At 39.3% G+C, this 22,630-nt stretch overlaps 1 protein-coding gene across 1 annotated transcript in view; it reads right to left on the reverse strand.

Moving 5' to 3' along the window:
* NOX4 (NADPH oxidase 4) overlaps nucleotides 1–22,630 on the reverse strand; it is a gene marked incomplete at both ends in the record, with an annotated part of 107,809 nt that overhangs the window by 36,749 nt on the left and 48,430 nt on the right. The window contains one exon of the mRNA XM_084306601.1: nucleotides 21,168–21,228. Within this exon, the coding sequence (XP_084162727.1) occupies nucleotides 21,168–21,228 (61 nt within the window). The remainder of the gene's footprint in view (nucleotides 1–21,167; nucleotides 21,229–22,630) is intronic.

The raw sequence follows: 22,630 nt of genomic DNA on the forward strand, positions 1-22,630 counted from the left end.
CTGGGAACTGAATTGTTGAACAAATATAGTCCTTCCTTCCTCTGCATTCCTAGGTATCTCAAAATATCCTCTAAAAAGGGTTTACAGATAAGGAAATCAAGGGAAAGAGAATTAACAAAGCTGAATCTTCCAACACCAGAAAGGAATCATAACCACCTTCCCACTTCTTGCAGTTTACTATATGATGGTTTTCCTAACATCACTTTTTTATGTAATATTGTGTCACCATAACTGCATCAATTTGGATACAATTCTGTTATGTAGCCATTTAAATGAAAAAAATAAAAAAAAAACATACTTCATAAAATTACATTAATTTGAAGAATTTATTCTTCAAAGATTATTCTTCAAATATATTTATTCTAATAAATTCAAAAGGTCAAGCATCTGTGACTGTCTGATCTTGTCTTTTATCAGCATGCTAAGATGTTTTGCAAATATCCCACAGAAAACTCCAGGATCCACCAGTGACAAAATGAGAATTAATACTTAGTTTCTTCATCCCACATCTGTTCAAATTCAATTTTGAAGACGCCTGTACCTACAAAATTCTTACCACATCTTCAGAATCCAAGCTCTTAGCTTTCCCTGTACCTAACTGGGACAGAGACTGGATGTGATAGACAATGATAAATGCAATACTGTAAGGATGGAAATGAAATTCACTTGGCGCTTCTCAAAGGAGGGCCTGCTCATTGTCTAGACAAAAAGCTTGCCATTACAACTACTTTTTACCTGTTTTTGAACTTTTAGGAAGATGCAGAGATTTTTTTTTCCCCACTGTCTGGCACATGGCAATGTGCTGCATGCAGGCATGCCCTGTCACCCTTACAGATTACACGTTATGATCTTCAAAAGACACAGGACAAGAACTGAAAGATTTCAGGAAGCTTTAACTACTGCAAAATATCTAACTGTGTATGTGTCAGAGAGAGCACTTTAACTTCTACCACTACCATCTCAGGAATCTTAGTGTATTTTTCATGCTTCCCAACACAAGTCAAGTTACTGGTGCCAGTCTAGGTACCCTTTATACATAGGCTTTCTATGAACAGCCTTTGAACACACCTGGTGGAGGAGGGAGAGGAAGTTTTCAATGGCAAACACTGAACTATAGGACTTCCCTCTATGACTTAAGGGTTTTGACCTCCAGAACATGGTGCAAGTAACCACAATTAAGGATTTGTTTAATACAACGTCTTCTGGGTGTCTGATTTATGCATTTTTCAGGGCACATAGCCAGGTGCTATAGCAGTGGAAAGCACTGGGAGACACCACATTACATTTAAGTGTGTGAAACCGTTTTGGCAGATGTTGCAAAGGGCTTACAACTCTTCAGGAGAGACAAAATACATCTCACCAAGGGTGCAGATGTGTCCCATGCCGTTGCCTGCCTGAGACAGACAAGACCCAGGCTGAGAGCCGTAGTCTACCTCCAACCTTTGTTCCCTGACTTTTTTTCCTATGCTGCTGCCCCTTCTCCTTGATCCAGGCCAGACAGATTCATTCCACTATTCAATTCAACAAGCTGCGATCTTGAAAATATTTTGAATAGTAATGTGACAGGGCTGGCCAGAACTGGAGTGAAGGCAGCCAAGGCATCTGAAACTGGCCTAAACAGCTCCCCTACTGGATCATGTTCTAGTTAAAGTCAACTGTTGTTTTGCTGTGTGTTTTTTTTTCTTCACTATGGCAAATTTCCCAGGCAGATGTGTTTTCTTTCCACCATATGACTTTACTCATTTTTCCACAGCAACATTTATACTATATGGTAGCATTCCACCTCATCTCACATACATCCTACAACTTCCTCCTGTACGTGTATCCTACATGTCCTGTAAATGCTCTTAAGAGAAACATCACACTGAACAAAAGCTTTTAGGATTAATTTATCCCGCAGGATCCTGATGTACATGATTCTCCCTTCAGGTCTATGATATTCCCATGGGAATATCATATCCCATTCCTAGGAAGCCTGTCCCAGCATCTGCCCACCCTCACGGCACAGGAATTTTCCCTCATGCCCAGGCTGACCCTCCCCTGGTGCAGCTCCATGCCGTCCCCATATGTCCAGCCATCAGTCCCAGGGAGCAGAGAGCAGCACCTCCCTTGGTGCTTCCCTCCTCAGGGGGCTGCCAGGCGCAGTGAAGCCTCCTCACAGCCTCCTCCTCTCCTGACTGGGCACTCCAAGGCTCCTCGGCCTCTCCTTACAGCACATGCCTTCCTACCCTTTTACCAGATTTGTTGGCCTCCTCTGGAGGCTTTCAAGTAACTTAAAAATGATCTTTTCTTTTAATCCATACTATAAGAGATGAACAATCTGAAAATTGATGAAACTAAGAAAAGCATTTTTAGACTACTTTTATTTCCAATCACTATTTGATCAAGAGACATAAACCAAGTCCCAGACAGTCTTATCATTACTCAGATTATTTTAGAGAGACATGCTGTATTTTCTGTTCTTATTTATTATCCTTTCCATAATTTAGGATGTTGAAACATCTCCCAAAATTGAGTGTTTTCTTTCACTTCCTACGGTTTAGTACATAATTTTTTTTTTTTCCCTGCTAGATGTTGGTCTGGTTTGTTAACAAAACATGAATAAGATTTTCTCAACCATGTTTACAAAAACTTTTGAAAAACTGCAATCACCTTATCTTTCCCTCATTCAATGGATGTATTTTGCATTAGTTTGTCTGTATTAGTGTCCTAATTATTATTATTACTATTTTCAATAATAATTGATTATTTGCCACTCTGCTCAGTGTGACACTATAGATGTCACTCTCACCAAGTCCTCCGTATGTCTGCCCACAGGTCAATATTCTCATCAAGAATGCTGAACATCAAGAATGGTTTCACAGTCCCGTCTTACGCCCAGACTTATCTTGTCAACATACTGAGTGTCTCCACTTCTTTCTAGCTTTCATTTCAGGTCTACAGTTTCTTCTAGATCTTTGCTTAGCAAGAAGTCCTCAGTTAATTTTATGCCACCTCACTGGGATCATATATGTTTAGCTGAACGTGTAGCATAGTTAACTGTGATGACTAGGACTGGATGTAGAAACACAATCCTATGCCCTGTGAAGGTTGTAGACTCTCAAGGAGGAGAGAAAGTTTGTCATGAAGAGCTTAAGAAATTTAATCTGTCCTCTGATATATATCTCTTCTTCTTCTCTCACATAATTCTTCTTCACTTTTTCACTCTTTGTTCCTCCTTTCCCACCTGAGCTCAAAATATTCACAAGTCAACTCTTGAATCTCAGTATAAACGCGTCCTAGTATTACAGAATTACGGAATTGTAGGGGTTGGAAGGGACCTCAAGATCATCGTGTCCAAACCCCCGGCAAAGCAGGTTCCCTAGAGCAGGTTGCCCAGGTAGGTGTACAGACGGGAAATATCTTTATAAAATACGTTCTGACATAACAGTTTACCAACTTCCAAGGATAGAAGAATGCATTTCATGTGAAATTTTCCCTTTGAAATCTTTATATGTATGCCAATGTTATTCTTAGGTAAGAATGGGTGTTATGTTTAGTATGGAGAGCAAACAATAATGTCAGAAAAATGTGAGCAATAATGGGTGCATGGTCTGAAATCCACTCAAACTGGCTATGAAATTAAGTTTCCTTTTTTTCTAGCATACACTGTTAGAGAGGTGGAGAGAGAGATGAAGGGAAATGTTATGATATTTTAGTATCATAAAGAAATATCAAAGAAAAATAATTTGTATGGAAGGTCCCTGTGAATTAAAACACATTACTATTGTAGACATAGATATCAGACATTACATTCTGTAGACATAGATACTGTCTCACAGGGAGCAGTGGCCTTGTTTTTCCAAGATGTCATGCCTCTGAAGCTCTAACTCCTTTCACACTTGCAAGATGATGCCAAAATAACTTGCCAAGTAATGCTCTCTGCAATTGTATCAGGTTTGGCTTTAAAAGTCAGGTCTTGCACATCTTGTTTCCTTGCTCCTTTTCTTGTTAAAAAATACCTCACGGAAAAAAAATAGCAAAGTCACTCCACTGAGTGCCAAGGGTCTTGAACAATCAAATTCCTGCTCTTTTTGAGTTTGACGGGTCTTTAAGTATGGGGTCATAGCAGTACATAAATGAAGTCTGAGATATTACTGTCTGTTTATCCCAAACACTTTTTACCCAGCAGCTTTAGACCACTCTGATACTCTAATAAAAAACGTTGAATTCCATATAATTAACTCAATTAGGAACACTGAAAAACTGACAGTAATTGCTTTTTATGGGATAAGGATTTTTAATATTGGTTTTATGCATTATTCTTTAAAATCAAAGTTAATAAGAATAAACAGAAATGTGATTAGAAAGCAATACAGGAATGGAAGAACAAAATAACCTCATAAATTATAAAGAACAGAACATTGTGATCTAGAAGCCTATTTGTCTACTAAAAGGTCTATCCGTATTGCTATACACATACCTTTGAATATTTTGCAATCACGGTTCAGTAATTAACCTTAGCACTTCTGCTTTCACTGGAGACACAAACCTCAGTTTCATCTTTCACTACATGTGCATTTGTAAGCCCCATAATTTCTGCCTAAAAACATCTGCCTGGTTTTATGCAAAATGCAGATTGGTCTGGAGGACCTTCTGTGTTATCGATAGCTCTTCAGCACCTTGCAATAATAAAAAAAATAATAATTAAGCCAGCTTTTTGAAAACTGCCAGCAGCATTATAAAGGATTTGAGACCCACTAATCTGCCTTGTTCCCAAGATCTGTAAATTTGGAAATGCTGTCATAAGTACTTCCTCAGTGTGTTGAAAAAAAAGAAAAAAAAAAGGAAAATTATTTAGGAAGATGCCTTTGCCAGTGAAGGGCTATAAAAAACATGCTGAGCAACAAGATGGCATAGAACTGAAATGTCCAATATTTTACTTTGACCTGCGAGTTGCTAATGGCCAGTTTCTCAAGCAAAGGAAGTGTCACTTCTCTCCTCTTGTCAGAAGTCCATGCTGTAGATATCTTCCATCAGATTAAAACAATTAAGTAATGTTAAAGGTTCCAGAAGACTTCATCATAAACTTCAGAATTCCCCTAAAACATATACATGTATATTTTGCTTATATAAAAAGCCTGTCTTTTTGACCAACAAACTTCTGTGATTCTCATTCCATTAAGCTTGCAGTTTAATTCTTCTGTTTCTGTACTACCATTTCCTTCCCTCCTGATTAGTCATTCAGAAGACTAATTAGAGCCCACCATTTACAGAACTACTCAAAAAATTAAAAGCTTGTGAAAACCCAGATACTTGAAAATTATATTAAAAAGACTTGAAGATTATATTTATTTAAGTAAAATAGAGAAGCTTTCACAGAAAGGAGAGTGGTCTCTTTATTTTTTAAGCTAGGTTAATAAACAGACATCAACCCTCTGTTCAACATTACCTTTAGCAAGATTTTAGTTTATTTAAATTGAAGGAATAAAATAAGGAAATCAACTAATCGTTACACAGGGCAGCAGTGAATTTGAAACATGAAGTCTCTGTACACTCAGCTTTTCTTCCTAACCTGCATTTACTTTCTAAGAAAGCAGTCAGCTCCTCCTCTTTCTCCAGCTGTGTGCTTACCAGCTGGAAATCATTCTCGCTCCCTGATTCCAGCTTATCTGCTCATCCTTTCCCTGCAGGTGCTTTCTTATGTCTTCAAAATGCCTCACCTCATATGCCAAAATTAACTTGGACAGATTTATTTCTCACGAGACCTCCCTCATTTCCATTACAACCGCACATACTGCATGATTACTGTGCATGCATACTCGTGTATCAGCCAACAGAGTAAAAGGCAGTAAAAGGCAGCTCTTGTTCAAGGAACCTTAAAAGGTTGAAAGGTGAATGATGGGAAGAAAAAAGCATCACCTGCTTTGTTTCAGCAGCAAAGGAGATGCTCAGGAGCATATTTAGTCTATGCTGTGTATGCCTAACCTGAACTGCCAGACAGTGAAAAGAAGTGACACAACACCAACCATAAGCAGTCTCAGTGCTCGGTACTGTCAGAAATCCTTCTAGAGGTTACACAGCAGCTCCCCGGCACAGCTGGGAATTAGCTAGACATCCAAAGTTAAAACCCAGTATCTCAATCACGAGACTTCTTTTTTCGTGGATGTATTATATTTGCAAACTATTTCTTTCATCAGAGGAGAGTTTATCCCTCAACATGGTGCTTACACAGTGCTACAGTAAAACAGGGTTCATTAACAATAATAAAGGTAACCTTAAAATATCTTTATAAATACATGCTATGAAAGAAACGTTATTTGCACTGAATTTTGTAAGCACTGAGTTCTCCAATTGCTTCCTTTAGCCACAAAGGGCTGTACTTTGTTCTTTGAACTCCACAGGAGTCAATACAGGGAAGCTCAACTACCTTTTCTTTTTCCACTTTCCTCTTTCACAACGTGCCACAAGAACTGGTAAGGCACCAGGTCTACCCCTTTTTGGCTTTAATGTAAAGTCATGAAACTTGATCTAAAATACCCTTACCTTCATAAAAAAGACTCTCAAAATTATGTATGGGCAGGGGGGGACTCAACTGGTTCTCTCTTTGTAATTTGCAATCGGATACAGGAACTAGCAAAAGCTCAAGCTTTAAAAAACTACACAGGATTTTAACACTGAAATGGAGCTACCATCCAGCTGTGCAATCATGGCAATACTACTGCAGCAGGTAAAAAGCTGAGGAAAGGCACAGTTCATCAGAACAGCTGTATTGGGTCAGACCAAGGGCTCCCTACCCTGTATCTTGCTTCACACGCTTCACCTATGGAAAAATCAGCATAGGGCAAGTCCATTCTGCTGTCACTTTCCTAGCCTCCAACCATTTCTACCACAAGTCATCTCCTGAGCTTTACGTGGTTCGTCTTCTCTTCTCTTTGTCTTCTTTGACTTCTCCCTGAAGTACTTGTTCAGTCTTCCATGTAAACTTCCTTGTCTCTCCCCCAGCCTCTGTCAAGGAATCCCAAGGTGTTTCTCACCTCCTGAATAAAGAGCCATCACCTTATGTTTGCTCTGAACTAGTGTCTGCATTTGACTGCCAAAAGTTTGGCAAAAACTGTGGTCAGACCCTACCCACTTCCAGCATGATTTGGTACTCCGCTGTTACATTTTCCTGAATTCTCTCTTTTCCAGACTAAAAAGTCTTCATATACTGAGCTGATCTCTGTTTAGAAGCCTTTTCAAGTTTTGAATATCTTCCTGAAGCTTGTCCAGTTCTAATGTAACCTGTTTGAAACAAGAGGGCCAGACCTGCACACAGGATTCAAGGCTTGGGAGCACCACAGAGGTACATACCTGCACAGTGATCTCCTCTGCTTTATTCTCTACTTTTCTCCTAATGATTTTGTTTTCTTCACTGCTGCTGAGCACTGAGCTGATGCCTTCATGCAAGTAACTGTCATGACTCCAGAGCATCATTCTTGGGCTAACAGTCACATCATCTCCATCCATTGTGTGCACCACCAAATCTATCAAACATCAATATGCACCACACGCATATGTGTACTGGTATTTTTAGCCAGTTCTGTAAGAGTTATATATTTTATACATATTCATTTGAACAAACTACAAGCATTCTTAATTAAGCTTATTTAAATGTCAACCACAAAATAATAGAATTAATCCCTTCCAAGGCTAAAATTTTGCAACCACTGTAACAGAAACACCACCAGGCACTGGGAACTTCTTCTGGGGATTCTGTCTCTGTATATTTGGTCTCAGTTTAGACCCTATGTATGGGATAATTTTACCCTCTTACTGCTACAGACACAGCTTCATTATTACATTCAACTATGCAAATATTTCATTGTATAATAATTTGGAAGCATCACAGAATGATAGAGGATGGGAGGCACCTCTGGAGATTGCCTAGTCCAACCTGCTGCTTAGGGGGAACGAGAGCAGGTTACTCACAGTCCTGTTTAGTTGGGAATTGAGTATCTCCAAGGATGAAGACTCCACAACCTCTCCGAGGAACCTTTTCCTGTGTTTTAGCACCCTCACAGTGGAATTTTTTTTCTTATATTTAAAAAGAATTTCCTGTACTTCACTTCCATTGTCTCTTGTTCTCTCAGTGAGGAAAATCCGTCTCCATCTTCTTTACTCCCTCCCAAATAGAACAATAGAAGGAAATAGGATGAGATTTTGGAGGGAGCAAGTGGATACTATGAGACTTGGATTCAAGACCTAATGAACCCATCCCCTCTGCAACATAAGGGGTGATTTAAGGTAGGTAAGATTGTTTTTTATCTTCAGCTACTGTTTTTTTGTTTGTTTGCTTTTTTGGGGGGAGGAAGATGATGCACAGAATGCTTTGCATACCCAAAACACAAAGCAGGCCAGTCTTGTACAAAGCACTTCTATTCCATTACACTAGAACAGGAGGGAAGCCCTAGCAGATTTTGGCCCAGCTGAGGGTACCCCTATATAGACATCACTGCTAAGTATGTTCCAAGTCTTTGCGCTGTCTCTTTTCTTAAAAATCACACTGAAGTTCACTTACTGTTGCATCAGCAAGTCTGGGTATTGGGGTGTGTGTGTAAAGGATGCATTTTTACCCTGAATATCAGTATTTTGTGCTGTTGCCATAGTCTTTGTGCCAGCTGTGCTGGCTAAACATTGTTTTTTCCTAGTTGGGTTAGGGAAGGGAAAATGTTGAAGACAAAAGAGTTTGCAAAAAGTTTCCTTGTTAATGTTTGTTCACTCTCTGCCTTGTAATGTGAGGTAGCCCTGAGATTGCCCAGCCCTTGTCCTGTACCCTCTTCCCTCAAAACACAGCTGAGAATGATGTTGCTAATTGTTGAGGCTTAACCCCTTTTAGTGAGGTCACTAAGCATATCAAGCTTCTTTGACCTCAGCCCAGCATCTGTTAGATACAGACATCAACATTCACTTCTTTGCAGCTAAGATGTGGGAATACCTACCCTAAAGGTGCTACCTTGCTCTTGCAGCCTGTGCTGAGAGCCAGCCAAGCTGAAATCCAAAGAATATCCAGATGCATGTTTGGACACACCAGCACTGATGCACTTCCTTGGGGTGGAAATACCTTCAATCCCTGTCTAGCTGACCACTTAGTTAAACCAAAATGCTGCAAATAACAGTAACAAGGCTCTTCGTCCAAGAAAAGATGAAACAAAGTACTGAGGGACTCCGTTTATATATAAAAATCATTTCTCCTGTGATTTCAGCTGCCTGTCTCTCTCAGACAAGACATGCAAGTTCTTTTCTTGCACTGAAGCATAACACAGGATAAAGCGATCAGAGCTCAGCTGGATCCTATTTTCTATATAAATTTTGCTAGTCAACTGGTGATGATCCACTGGGAAGAAATGCAGAATTCTTCCGAAGATCTAATCACATCTGAGGCTTCAATCTTATAACATCTCTCAAAGGGCAATATCAAAACCTTAGCAGGAAATCATTTGAATGACTGGCAAATGAAATGAGCCATTAGATACTGTTTTTCTCTTTTCTTTTGGATAGGTGATAAAACCTAATGCACACAGGATATCAAGAAATGTACCAGAAGTTTGGTTTAATTTCACCCTGCTGTAAGCAATCCTGTTATTTCTTCTTATATCTGAATTAGAGAAGCCATTCTCGAGTACTTAAGCCAGCCCACTCCTTGAAGATGAACTACTACATAGGTTATAACCTATCTGAGTCTGAGTAGTTTTATTTTACTCTTAATAAGTTCTTAAAAAGACATATATTTGCAGTACAAGCTATAGTGCAGATTCTTAAAATCTGCTGCAGGATTTTCTATCGGTTTGTTGTCTCAACCTGTTAAATATAGTGTTATGAATGTCATGAAATACTAAATAAACATGTGTTTACATGACAGAAAGTCTGTTACTAAATGTCTTAGTATATCAGGTCAACCGAACAATTATTCCCAACCCTGAATGGGCCAGAAAATCTTGAAAATGTTACTATATAATACTACATTTATAAATATTTTCCAGAACAAAGAACCAGTGGTTTAACATGATTTACATCTCACAGTTCCTCATATCACTGTAAGGAAACGTTTTTAGTTGTACTTTACTGAAAAAAAAGTTATTTTGCCAATTCTTCTAACTATGAGCTACCCTTAGATATCTGAACGTTTGATTCCTTTAGTTACCAGCCATGACCTGCACATAGCAATGCATGGATGCACCATCACCACTTCAGCAACACAAAATGGCACAGAAGCAATAAAGCCCTCTGCATGCAGAAATGGCACATGGTTGCACATATGTCTTGAGAGGTATGGGAGGCTTTTAAAGTATTATTGTTAAACTAGTTTTTTGGATTAATGAAATGCTACTTTATTTGGAAACTACACTGAGAAAATTTCATTTCCATGCTCATTAATAATGGGGCACAATTAGCATAATCTCTTCAACCCATTACAAAAAAATGCAAACATCAAATAAGAGAAGTTATAAAAACTTCTACCTTTAGATATATATTATTCTGTTTTAAACCCATCAGAGCTAAGCTCGAGAGACAGTCAGCTAACACAGTAAAAGTGAAATCCTGGAGGCAAAGCCCTGTGCTGTCAGGCTGGCACCAGCCACTTGGCAGAGCACAGTAAAGCATCTCAGATTCCTCTTTGAAACCATGTGTCCATGGTATTTTCCTTGAGGAAACGGCACTTACAGAGCCCACAGTGAATAAGGGAATGTTAAACTGATGGGAAGGACTGGTCCTACAACTTGCTTCTTGCAATGACAAGCACAAATTGCCACTGATGTATTGTCATTGCCTGGTACAGGAGGAGGCTTCTCAGACACTCTAGGTGTGCTAGCTACCAGCAATGGCCCACTAAAATCATCACAGCAGCCACTTCAGCAAAACTCCAGCTACCAATAATCACCAAAACTCCTCTTCTCCCCCAATCTACCCTTTCAACACTAAAAAATCTGTCAACAGCCCTATATAAACTCTCCTCCTGAGTGAGTTCCCCTTGCCCAACACCTACAGTACAAAACCATGCCTATCTGGCTTCATAGTCCTGGGCTCTCTCCCCCAGCAGAGAAGCTTTCTCTCATAATCAATTAGAACAGCACAAGTCAAATTTTTCCAGTTTCAGGTAAGTCACAGATCCAAGCAGCTCTCCATTGTTTATCAGCTTCAACAGAGAAAGGTTCCCCTCAAACTACTAGAAACACAATGATGCTTTGCATAAAGCACTATCCGAATTTTACTCTCAGAGATGGTCAAGCATTTTCAATCCAAACTTGTTAAAGATAGCATATTGAAATCTTAAGAGGAAAAAAAAAAAAAAAAAAACAACAATCAAACAAAAAAACCCACAACATTAAAATGTACTAAAAAGTCCAAATGCTGAAAGTAGGAGAAAGTGTGTGTGCATGTATATACAAATAAAATTTAGTACTTCATGCAAGTCACAGTGACCAGTAGAGTTTTCCCATGTGTTCATCTCTTTTCCCAGTTAGCATTGCCCAGGACTGTATCTAGCATGATGGAAGTGGTTTCCCTCTTCAGGGGAGAGACCATAGCCTCTTACTGCAAATACACTCTACATTGGGAACCCAGCCAGGAGAAGATAAAGAAAGCTGGAGACATACAAATCCTAATAGGCAATGGGGACAGCATTTGCAAGTGATATTTTTGGCTTTCAGACAGTATTTTTGGCAAGATGAATTCTTGGAAAAACAAACAATATTTTGTATGGAAAAGGTAAATCAACTTTTTAAAAACTGAAGGGGGAAGGAGGGCATCTATTAATTTACCAAGCTGTTCTAATGTGTACATTTCTCAAGGAAAAAAATAGCTTTAAAAAGTAACGGGGAATATTATTTCATTCCCTGCTCATTGCTTTGAATTTGCTGCCCGTTTGTAAAACCTGCTGAAGGCTCTGCATGCCTGAAAGCCTGCCTGTTTTTTTTTTTGTTGTTTTTTTTTTCCGGCTGTTTCTCATTATCTAATAAAAGATATTACCTCTCCGTACAAAACTTGCCTCTCATGGAATATTATTCTGTTATCGTGTACATTGGACTAATCTGGTACAAATGTCACAAACTATATAAATAAAAAGCATCATGATATCCTTTTTTAAGCAAGCTCTGACACTTTATCTCCATTCTTACCAAGATGTAGTTTAAATAAAGAAAAAGAGGAAGAACAAGACCTCAGCTGAGCTGCAGAAATGTGGGTTATAATGTCAGTGAAACAAAATACAAGCTGCACCCTGCCTATCAGCTGCTGCACTTCATACCAACACACCATTTATTACTGTCATGACACACTCTGTGCCGCACATCCCAGTGCACAACATAGCAATCCCATTCACATTTCGGCTAAGTGAATTCCCTCCTACAGATTCTCCTTGAAGCATATTAGTTAATAATTAGATAATTGAGTCATTTGTCTCATTACAAAATGCCATGTTCAGCATGTAATGTGCCATTTCACATTTTATTCATGATTCAGAAATGCTAGAAATTTACCTTGCAGCTTCTCAAACTTTATTATAGAGTATTTATGACATTTCTGCCTTGCCTTCTTTTGAAATTTCAAAGCCTGATTAAGAGATAAAAATCAGGTTTTAGTTATAAAACAATTTAGATCACTGATGCTCACAGAAGGATGCTCTTTTGTGAACAAATGGATTGCACTGGCAGTCTCACTCCATTCCCATTAGGAGTGTGTCCCCACAGAGGTACCTGCTTGAGGCACACAGAGGTTCACACAACTTGAGGTTCACAGCCCAGTATAGAGCTCTGCTAAACACGTATTTTTGTGTGTGGATTAAGCTCATATAAAACGTGTAGCCATAAAGGTATCTTGTAGGTACCTTGTAGGTATCATAAAGGTACCTTGTTAGGTAAATGTTTCTACTCTGTTTACAGCAGAAGCCAAAATATCTGTTGTGACAAGCATGGAAACTGCTGCTGGCCCAGTGTCATGACATGATGCTTTCAGTGCATATTCAGAGGTTTGGTTGCTCTTTCCTTGAAGGAAAATGGGTAAGGGACATTTCTGAGGCTGTCACACACTCATTTTTTCTATATAAATCTGATTTCTGCAGCTGATAATTATATAGTTGGTTGGTGACTGTTTTTTTAATAGTCTTTACGACAGATCTCCTGGGGAGGCCTGGGACAGAGAAGAGCTGCGCTTGCAAGATGCTCCTCAAAAAGTGTTGTATCACAGACTGGCTGCAATGCTTCACAGAAAGAAAGGAAAGAGAAACAAAACAAAACAAAACACAAATTCTCCAACTAGTGCAAGTCAAAGTTCTGGAAGGAGCAACAGGAAAGTGTGTGTGGCCTGTGAATGGAAAGCTGGGTTGCCAGGGGCTGTAGGGAACTGATGCAGAATTGGCCTCATCTGAAGAAGACTATCACTGATGATAATGCAGTTTGAGGAGATTTTGCAACTGATAATTGCAGTTTTTATGTGGTCAGAAGTTTTGGGTGAGGACACACAACTGGTCAAAAGTGGGGTAAATATACTTACAGAGTGAAAAAGAAAAAAAAGTAATAAAGGAGAACATTAATATCATTCCAACAGAGAGTTATACAATATTTTGTATGTAAATAGGATGAAAATGTAACTTAGATATTACTTGATCATGGTAACATTTGCAATATTATCACAGATTTTACTGAGAACCACAACTGTCTTATACTAAGCGTAGAACAAATTCAGAACAAATGATGTTCCCTCTCTCTTCCCATCCAAGTGTTAGCTAAGGCACTAACAGAAATAAGCAGATAGGTAAGAGAGGCCAAGGAATAAAAGGCAGCATAATAGGAAGTCATCTCAATAGCCCAGGAACCACCAGCTGTTGGCAGTCTTTACAGCACAGGAGTGCTGAACTTCAAATCATACCACAGCTCACATGAATAATGACAATGCTGCTGAACGGTGAGACTAATTCTGTATTTAAAAAGACTGTTAAAAGTGGAGAAGGTGTATAAAGAGCCAAATGAATCCAAGGTCTCAAAACTTGAACCTTGCATAATAGATTGACTAAATGGACAGCTCAGAGGTACAATGCTCATTTTCTGTATTTGCACCAAAAGGGGCAACAACAAAAACAACAACATATTTTCCAGTGGTGGTGGTTCTTATCCTGAAAAGAAGGAGGGAAATAAATAAAATATTATTTTAAAAAAGACAGAACACTGAATTTCGGGAACCACTCAATTTCGGGAACCATCACAAAGCTGAACTTTGTTCACAGAAAGGTCCTATGTTCATCCAAAGGTTGAAGCTGAAAAAAATCTGCTGACTAATTAAATGCCAAGTTTTATTTCTGGCTTATATGAGCTTCTGCACAGAAAATACTATAAATTACTATAAAATTCTAAAACATCACGCAGGAGTTGGGAGCACATATAAGTAACTGTCCCTGATCATGAAGTCTATAAACATCAACAGTTCCTATAGCAGCCATTCCTATCCTTTTAATGTTCCCAATCTGAAATACTCTCTTTCTATTTCACTACAGCACTTTCACAATCTGTTAAGAAAGGATCCCAGAAAGTAACCCTTTAAATCTACCTTTAAGATATTTTAAATAACACTTGTTACTAACTATTGTGATAACTCACAATTTCAAGACTGATTTGGGTCTGCATTTTTCTTCTGTCCGAGGGAGAAGTTTCACTGAACTGGGAACAAAACATTAAGTTGTTTTGGAAGGGATTCCTCACCAAAACTTGAGTGACGTCCAGGCGAGCAGATTACTGCCCCCAGGGAAGCGCAGGCATGGATGTAGAGCTGGCATTTTGTTGTGAACTCTCCCACACTCTGGAAACCATTACACACCTGTTAAATGTGCTCATACAAAGGAACCAGAAAGTCCAGCTAGACTTCGCTTATTAACTGCAGCCATGTTCTTCTGCACAGAAACTGCCACAAGAAAGGGACTTCCCTAGGCATCAGGACAAAAATTAGCAGAAAAACAGGAATGGGCAACTCCAGAATGGCAACTTTGTATTCTTAACTAGTCAAAGACAACATATAAACAGTGATTACAAAAACAGAAATTTGCCTAGAAGCCCACTCAAATGGGCTCCATATGTCCTGGAGCCTTTCTATTTTGTGATTCTATTTTTAGGTAGAGAGAGGTTTTTATCTGTTTTCACTACATTCATTTAGATGCCAGCAGCTGCTACACACTAGCGTGCATCCCAGCCTTCATTCCTGTAGTGCATAAGGGTACTTAAAACATCTGAAGCATGGCAAGGAAACATTCAAACTTTGTATTTTTGGATCAGCTCCTAACTACAGCAATATCCAGGCATCCTGTGTATATTATGTCAAAACATAAAAGTAACTTATACCATTCAGACATGTCATTTTCCATAATCATTACATAATTAAACAGAAGCTGAGATATACAAAAAGGCAGATTACACAAAACAGGATGCTTGAATAAAGTAGAAGTTTTCCTTCAAGGGAAACTTTTGGCCTAACAATTTTGATTTTTTCCCCTGCAGAGGTAAAAACTCATGAACTGCTCAACTCAGAGTTGACTCAAGTTATACCAGTTTTGGTACTAAGTCAGCTGGGGTTCAACTAATGTCAAACAATCCAACTCTGAAGTCAAAAATTCAGACATGTTCATCCTCAGCATTAATTCTTTACTCAGAGGAAAGGGTCTTTCAGCATCAAGCCAGTGAACCGAGTGTTATCCTCCTTCTCCATTCTCTTAATCCTGCCTTTAATGAGCTTGTTTACAGTCATAAATTAAAAAAAAAAGAAAAAGTTAATAGTAATAAAGAATAAAACTAGTATTCCTTATGGCATGCTCTGGCTCATTATATTAAGGTATTTTAATCTCGCAGTAATGTAACAGTATTGCTTTTATTACTAACGTCAAATTATATAAAAAGAAACACAATTAAACCTTTTTAGCACTCAATTCTGATACCTTCCTCAGAAGCGTATATAAGATTTACTGGGAAGATAAGAATCAGTAGTTGTGAAGTTTAGCAGCGGAAAAATAACATCTATTCAATCCCTGCCATCGGCATCCAAAACCACATTTGGATTTTGCTGGAACAACCACCAGTACCTCATCATTAACACCTTTACTGCCAGGAATTTTCATGGAATAACTAAATGCAACAAAATCCACGTTACTATGAAATGAAAGAGGCCCAAATCAAACAGAGCTTGAGGTAATAGAAAAAGAGTTGAGCAATAGCTCACTATAAGTGACTAGATAGCTTTAGAGAAACTTGGTAGTAATTATCATGATCCTGGGACAGCCTTGTCACATCCTGCGGGCATACTTTGTAGTCATATTACTCCTCCTTGTCATCTTCTGCTTCACACTCCTCCAGTCTGAATCAAGATCCACTGAGAATACAGTTGATACCGACTGAATGATCCACTACTTCAATATCTCTAAAATCATCCCCTGGGTTACTGAAAATAAAATACTGTTTCTTTGCTAGCTCCTATACCTGCTGATAAATCCCTGCTAAGTGCAGCAATGCAGAGTTTTGGGAAGCTTCAGATCTTCTCTATATTAGGAGTGGCAAAAACTTAACAGGGTCATGAAGATTGTCCTCAAAGATTTGACTCCCTGGCCAGGCAGTTTAGGTCATGGCTCCTTCGGACACTTAAAAGGCATGTTTATTTTTCTTCTGGAGAGCATTCAAAAAATCCTTACTCCATCTCCAGAACGTCAAACAACTGCATTAAAAATTATGTCTGTTTAAAAACAAAAAGGTTGTGTTCTGTACTCAGGTTTTAGTCCACAGGGAGTTAAACAAGAGCCATGTTTTCATACATTTGCCATGTTCTGTAAAAACAGTTTTGTTGTTTTTAACTGAAAAATGTTTTTTCCTGAAACTTCCTGCTCCAAATCTGAACCTTCCAGAAAAAGAACTGTGACAATATCTGGCAAAAATTCCTATCAAACCACATCACATTCAAAATAAGATGGTCAGTACCCCAAGGACCTCCTGACCACATATATCCTCATCTCCAGCAGGAAGAGCCAAGCAAAGATGTATTTTCTGATGAAACCAAGAGTTTTCTACATAAATGCTTTGGTATGCTAAAATATACCTGTTCTGGTTCTAGTTCAGCACCTCTGGCTGCCACAATATGGCGTATATATCTATGGGACAAAAGTCTCAGATTTAATGTGTGGCATTAACGTGCAATTATGATGCCCTCATAAAAAATACCATGTTGCTCAGAGTGGTGGACAGGCCTTGCAAACACCTCTAGGATCACACACAACTGAAGAGCAGGCTGATGTCACTACAAGATAAAAAAATACTGTAGAGCACAGAGCAGCAGCAGTGTTTTAAACACAATCCCCCATCAATTTGTACCAGCACACCCTGCAGCATAACAGCGGTGTTTTATGGCCTTAAAGCACACAGTTCACCTCAACACCTCTGAGTGCTGTCTACTTGTTTTCCACAAAAACATGCTGCATGGCTTCAGAAGTCTGTTGTTTCAACATCATCAATATTACTTTCTGTCTAGCACCCTGAAGTTTGTCTAGTGAATGAGACACATTGTCTTGATACACCGCTGTGTTTTTTCCACTGCTGCTGAGCGGCTGGACACATCAGGCATGGTCCACGGTTTCTCTTTTTCCCTCTGGAGATGCCAGATGGAATGTCAATTTCAGACTAAACAAGCACTGGTACTTGAGGCAGCAGCAAGGACGGAGGAAGCACAAGCCTGATAGGTGACAACACCGAGGACAAACAAGACAGTAAGCAGGGAAAAAACAACTTTCAAGAAATCCTTCTGTAAATATCAAGCCAGCTAATTTTTCAAAGCTAAAGGAGACAACAGAGACATGAGAGAAGGAGAAAAGAAAAGGTGTTTAAGGGGAAGTTAATAGCAAAATCAGATGTTTATCTCATCTCTGGATCTCACTGGTTTGATCCACACACAAGCCCTTGCAGGGCTCTCAGTGATCCTTTCGGGTTTAGGCTCCCATCTGCCAGCTCACCAGCGGAAACTGCCAGGCAGCTGCACAGTAAGACACACTGGCATAGCTCAGAGGAAGAGCTAGCCCAAGCTGCACGGCTTCAGTTTTGCAATTACTGGAGATCAGCCACTGGAAACCCACTGTAAATTGAGTGCCTAAGTCCTAACAGGCTACCTGAGCGGTCCACAGCCGCAGGTTTTACCTCTGCAGTACCAGATAATTGTGTTACTAGCATGAGCCACCACAATGCCGTAATATGTTTTGTTAATACAACAGGCTCTGACTTAATTAATCATGTATCTGTAAGAGTAATAATTACATTATTATGAAACATTCTTTAGTGGGTTTGTAGGAGCTGTACCACTATGCTCAATACCTGTTGCACATGGTGAAAATTGGAAAAATCATGTCAGGAACCTTTAGGTGGGAAAAAATCACAACTAACCATCAATTAACTAATTATCTCTAAAGTAGAGATGCATATCTAGTCTCTCTTTACAATCAAAGAAGAGAAAAAGGCATGCTTGGGGCCTGGCCTGTCCATCCTAAAAAAGACACAGCAATAGGTCAGAAGTCTACAAAGGGAAGTTGTTCAGGTGAAAGTACCTACATAGGCATCTAAATGCACGTTACAGGAATACCAGTGCCTGTGTGTGTCTGTTTTCTGTAATGAACATGAAAGCTAAGCACAATACAGTTACTAATACCACCATAACACAGATGAGAAATGAAACAGCTCAGATCTGTATTGGAAATTTATCTCAAGAATGCTGCTGCCTATATAGTGGGATGAAATGTTGTGCCTTCATTTAAATCGCTCTTAATAAGGGCAGGTTCTCAGCTCTTCTAAACTCAGAGAGCACCATTTTATTTTGACAAAGCAAGAAATACATCACTTAGGGGTCTGGATTACTCTCAGTTTTGCAAAAGCCTCAGAGCTATAATTTCTGAGGTTTCTTCCTCTCTTCCCTACTTCTGTCCCACATTTTGTGATATTCAAATTATTGCTTTCAAAAGCAAATAGTTATACTATCTGAAAATCTACTAAATACCTGTTCCTGTGGGGAAAAAAAAAAAAAAATTCTAAAGTGGCTGCTTTCTTTCAGAAGCCACTTCTTGCAAGCTATTGGATATCTACAATTTTATGCATTGGGATATGGACAATAAATGATTTTCCCTTAACAGCAACTTCTCATCAGTAGTTGACAATTCGATTACCTCTTATCTTTCTTCTTGACGTGCAGTTGCTTTCCCAACCTATAAAACAAAGTCACTAAGGCCACAAGGTATTCTATTCAATTTTCAAAACATGAGATTCAGTGTCAGAGACTTGACCTGAAACATAACTCGCAGAATTGGTTTGCCAGCAGTTTGTATCCTCAGCTCAGGTCCTTATGGCTAATGGAAGGAAATTGTTCCTCCTTGACATCTCCGAGGTGCAGGCGGCAGAAGCTAAAGCCAGCAAGAGGAGCAACATCTCAAGCAAACCAGTCCTCTGCATTTCACAGCATATCTGCACTCTTCTTGCATCCCTTTAATTTAGGCTTGTAATTGAGTTCTCTGAAATAAATTGCTAACTCTTTTTGGTGTCAGGCATAAACTGTCAGGAATGTGAAAATGTGATACAAAAGAGAATCTGAATAAATAGGATAAAGGCTGAGAGAATAGGTTGTGAGAGGAGCTTAAATGACAGCATGCTGCATGAAAACTCCCCCAGACCAATATCATGTCTCCAGGAGAGGCCATTAGAGCATACTTAAGAAAGATTATAAGGAATGTGGCAAATATAATAATCCTTCCTAAGTATCCTCCTCATACAGCCAGAGAATTAGAGACCATTAGCTGTCACAGGGCTTAAGGGAATGAGTGAGAAGAGGGCTCCATGGTACAGATGCAGGGTAAATGGCTGGGTAAACAGCCTGATTTCCAACAGTATGTTTGACCCAGGAAGAGATGTCTTTGTGTAGCCAAACTACAACAAATGGTCTCTGTAACATAACAGTGTCCTAAATCTTACACAATCCTACCTAAGGCAGACCTGCTTCATAATGGAGAATGTAGATACTGAGTCGGAAGAAATATCTTTAAATACTATTAAAGAGCAATTTACACCACAGAGGCAAAAAGCTTTCAAAGATGCCATTTTATTTGGAAAACCCATTTAGCACTTCTCCACCCTACTTGTTCCAGTAGCCTACTGTCCTCTCCCAGATAGGAATGGTGTGTCATAACAGCATATTGGGGCAGAACCAGAGATAATCAGGCCCATATCCTGCCTCTTTCTTGCCAACATTTTATGGAAGAACAGAAAATCAGGGTAATTATGGATTATACTTGCACATGGCATTACCCTCTCAACCCTTGCCTATTAAAGTTTCAGAGACTTCCACAACCAAGGAAGGACTTGAACCAGCAAGTTGAACTTGGACGTTCATGGACTTATTCTCCTTGAATTGCTCTAAGTCCTTTTAGCGTGACAAACTAGTTTGACTCTGTTCCACAAAAACATGAGCTGACACAAATTAACATAGAAAACATTTCTTCCTAAGAAACGAACAAGATGGTGTTGTGTATTTATTTTCCTTACAAGGAAATGCTATGCTAAGCAAGAAGAAAGTCAGCTGCCAAGCAATGATGACAACTATCACTTGAGCATAGAACTGTGACAGGGAGCAGGAAATTACCATTTTGCTCTGCAGGGAATCCTGGTTTACACCCCTGGTCTGGAGGACATTCAGAGACCAATGGAAGAACATGGAAGAACATGAAAGCAACCTATAATCTCACTGTACCGTGGGCGTTAATTAACCTGGCAGCCATCCAAACTGCTGGCATTAAAATCCTCTTATCTGAGAGCTGCACATTTCAGCATTTCTGCAGTCTCTACTGTGCACAGAGACATTGTACAGCAGCAGCGGGCTACCAAGAAATAAGAAAAAGAGGCAGAAACCAAGGAACACTGCAAAGTATTTAGTTGTGATCAGAACATCTGTTAGTAGTTGGAGAAACATGCTATCTCAAGAAATGCACAACTAAATAAAGCAGGGGTTGCATCAAGAATGTAATAAGAACAACTTTGAGAAAACAAGCATAAATGATCTCTAGTGAGAGTATGTTGCAATCAAGGTAAAATCGTGCTGAAGCCAGAAAGTTCAAATAAAGATACTTGTCTCTGAAAAGGAATTGTTTTTCTACATACCTGTCCAGTCTCCTACTACTTTAAGGTGGACCCCAAACGTTGCTTTGGTATCTGTAGGGCACTAAAAATATTAAATATATTAAGGACCACTTCTGAGTAACAAGAAAGAAATAAAATGCATTCAAAATACAGTTGTTAAGACAGAACTTGGTGTAAACAGGTCAATCCTGAGGAGCCATACCAGCAGCTATACCCTTTAGAAAGCAAGTCTAGCATTAGTTCTGTTCATGAAGCCAAGCATGGCTACCTTCCACTTGCTTTTAACCCTTTCTTCTGGTCAAGGGAGTTTGGGATGGATTCGTCTGGGGGTATGATTTGGAACGACCACTTCACCAAGCATTACGCAACAACGGTTTCAACGGAGGATGCAGCAGTACAGAAGTACTGCCCCCTCCTACCAACCCTTCATTCACAATTCATTCAAAAATCAGGAACTGCCCCATCATCCATAAACCATTGAAAAAAACTTATTTCCTTTAAGACACTTCTGCTTCTTGAGTGTCAGGGCTCATAATTCCAAGTTATGTGATCATTCTCACAACTGTTGTTTTCTTCTAAATTAATACCAAGATTTTGCTGCCCTTCCCAGGAGCTTAGAGTTCAAAAAGGCAAAACACCATATTGCATGGCATACCATGAAACTGCTTTGCTGCCAGTATTCTCTCACTCTGCACCTATGCCCTCACCTTGGTGCTACTTAGTTGTGACTATCAATAAATGAATTGTTATTTACAGTCTTATCCACACCATGATACCTAAAACCCTCCAGTCAAGCCATGTCAAAGGTCTGAAGAGCCTTCTCAGCTTCATTCCTTATTAAACCCCAGGAGACTTCTACCTCACTGGCTAGACAGCTTTTGCAGGTACACTGAATGGTTTCACACACAAACAGGACAAGCAGCTACTCCTTGAACAAAGATTCTTCACTTTCCTTCTATAAACCAACGTGAATTGGTTTCCCTTTGTCAAAAAATATTACTACTGCATTTTGATGCCTTTCTTAGAACCAACCTTTTAATGACTGATCTAAAGTCCATCATGAATCCAACACCCAACCAATGACATATCTGTTTCTGTTTTTCTCCTCCTACAGACAAATATGAATGCTGAAGAGAGGGATGAGATTCTAGGAACACAACTACATTTTAAACAAAGGAGGCTCCAGGAGTGAACCGAAGCCTCAATCATCCACCATGCTTGAGAGAACATTTCTTGGCTCTGGTCTGGACCATTCCCACGAGCTTTCTCAAGATAATCTCTTGTGGAGTGTGAAACCACTGGCCTCAGGGCTGAGGATCCATTCCTATCCCTCCTTATTTAGTCGTAAAGAAACAGATAAAAGTTTAGTATTCACTACATCTTGGCAAACCTAGAAGGATTACAATGTCCCAGCTAGTCACTTCATTTTTATGAAGGAGAAGAGCATTCATGTTAAGAGTACTGATCACTACACAGACTCATGT

Source organism: Netta rufina (genome assembly GCF_964035555.1).
Source record: "Netta rufina genome assembly, chromosome: 1".
In the NCBI taxonomy this organism is placed as follows: domain Eukaryota; kingdom Metazoa; phylum Chordata; class Aves; order Anseriformes; family Anatidae; genus Netta; species Netta rufina.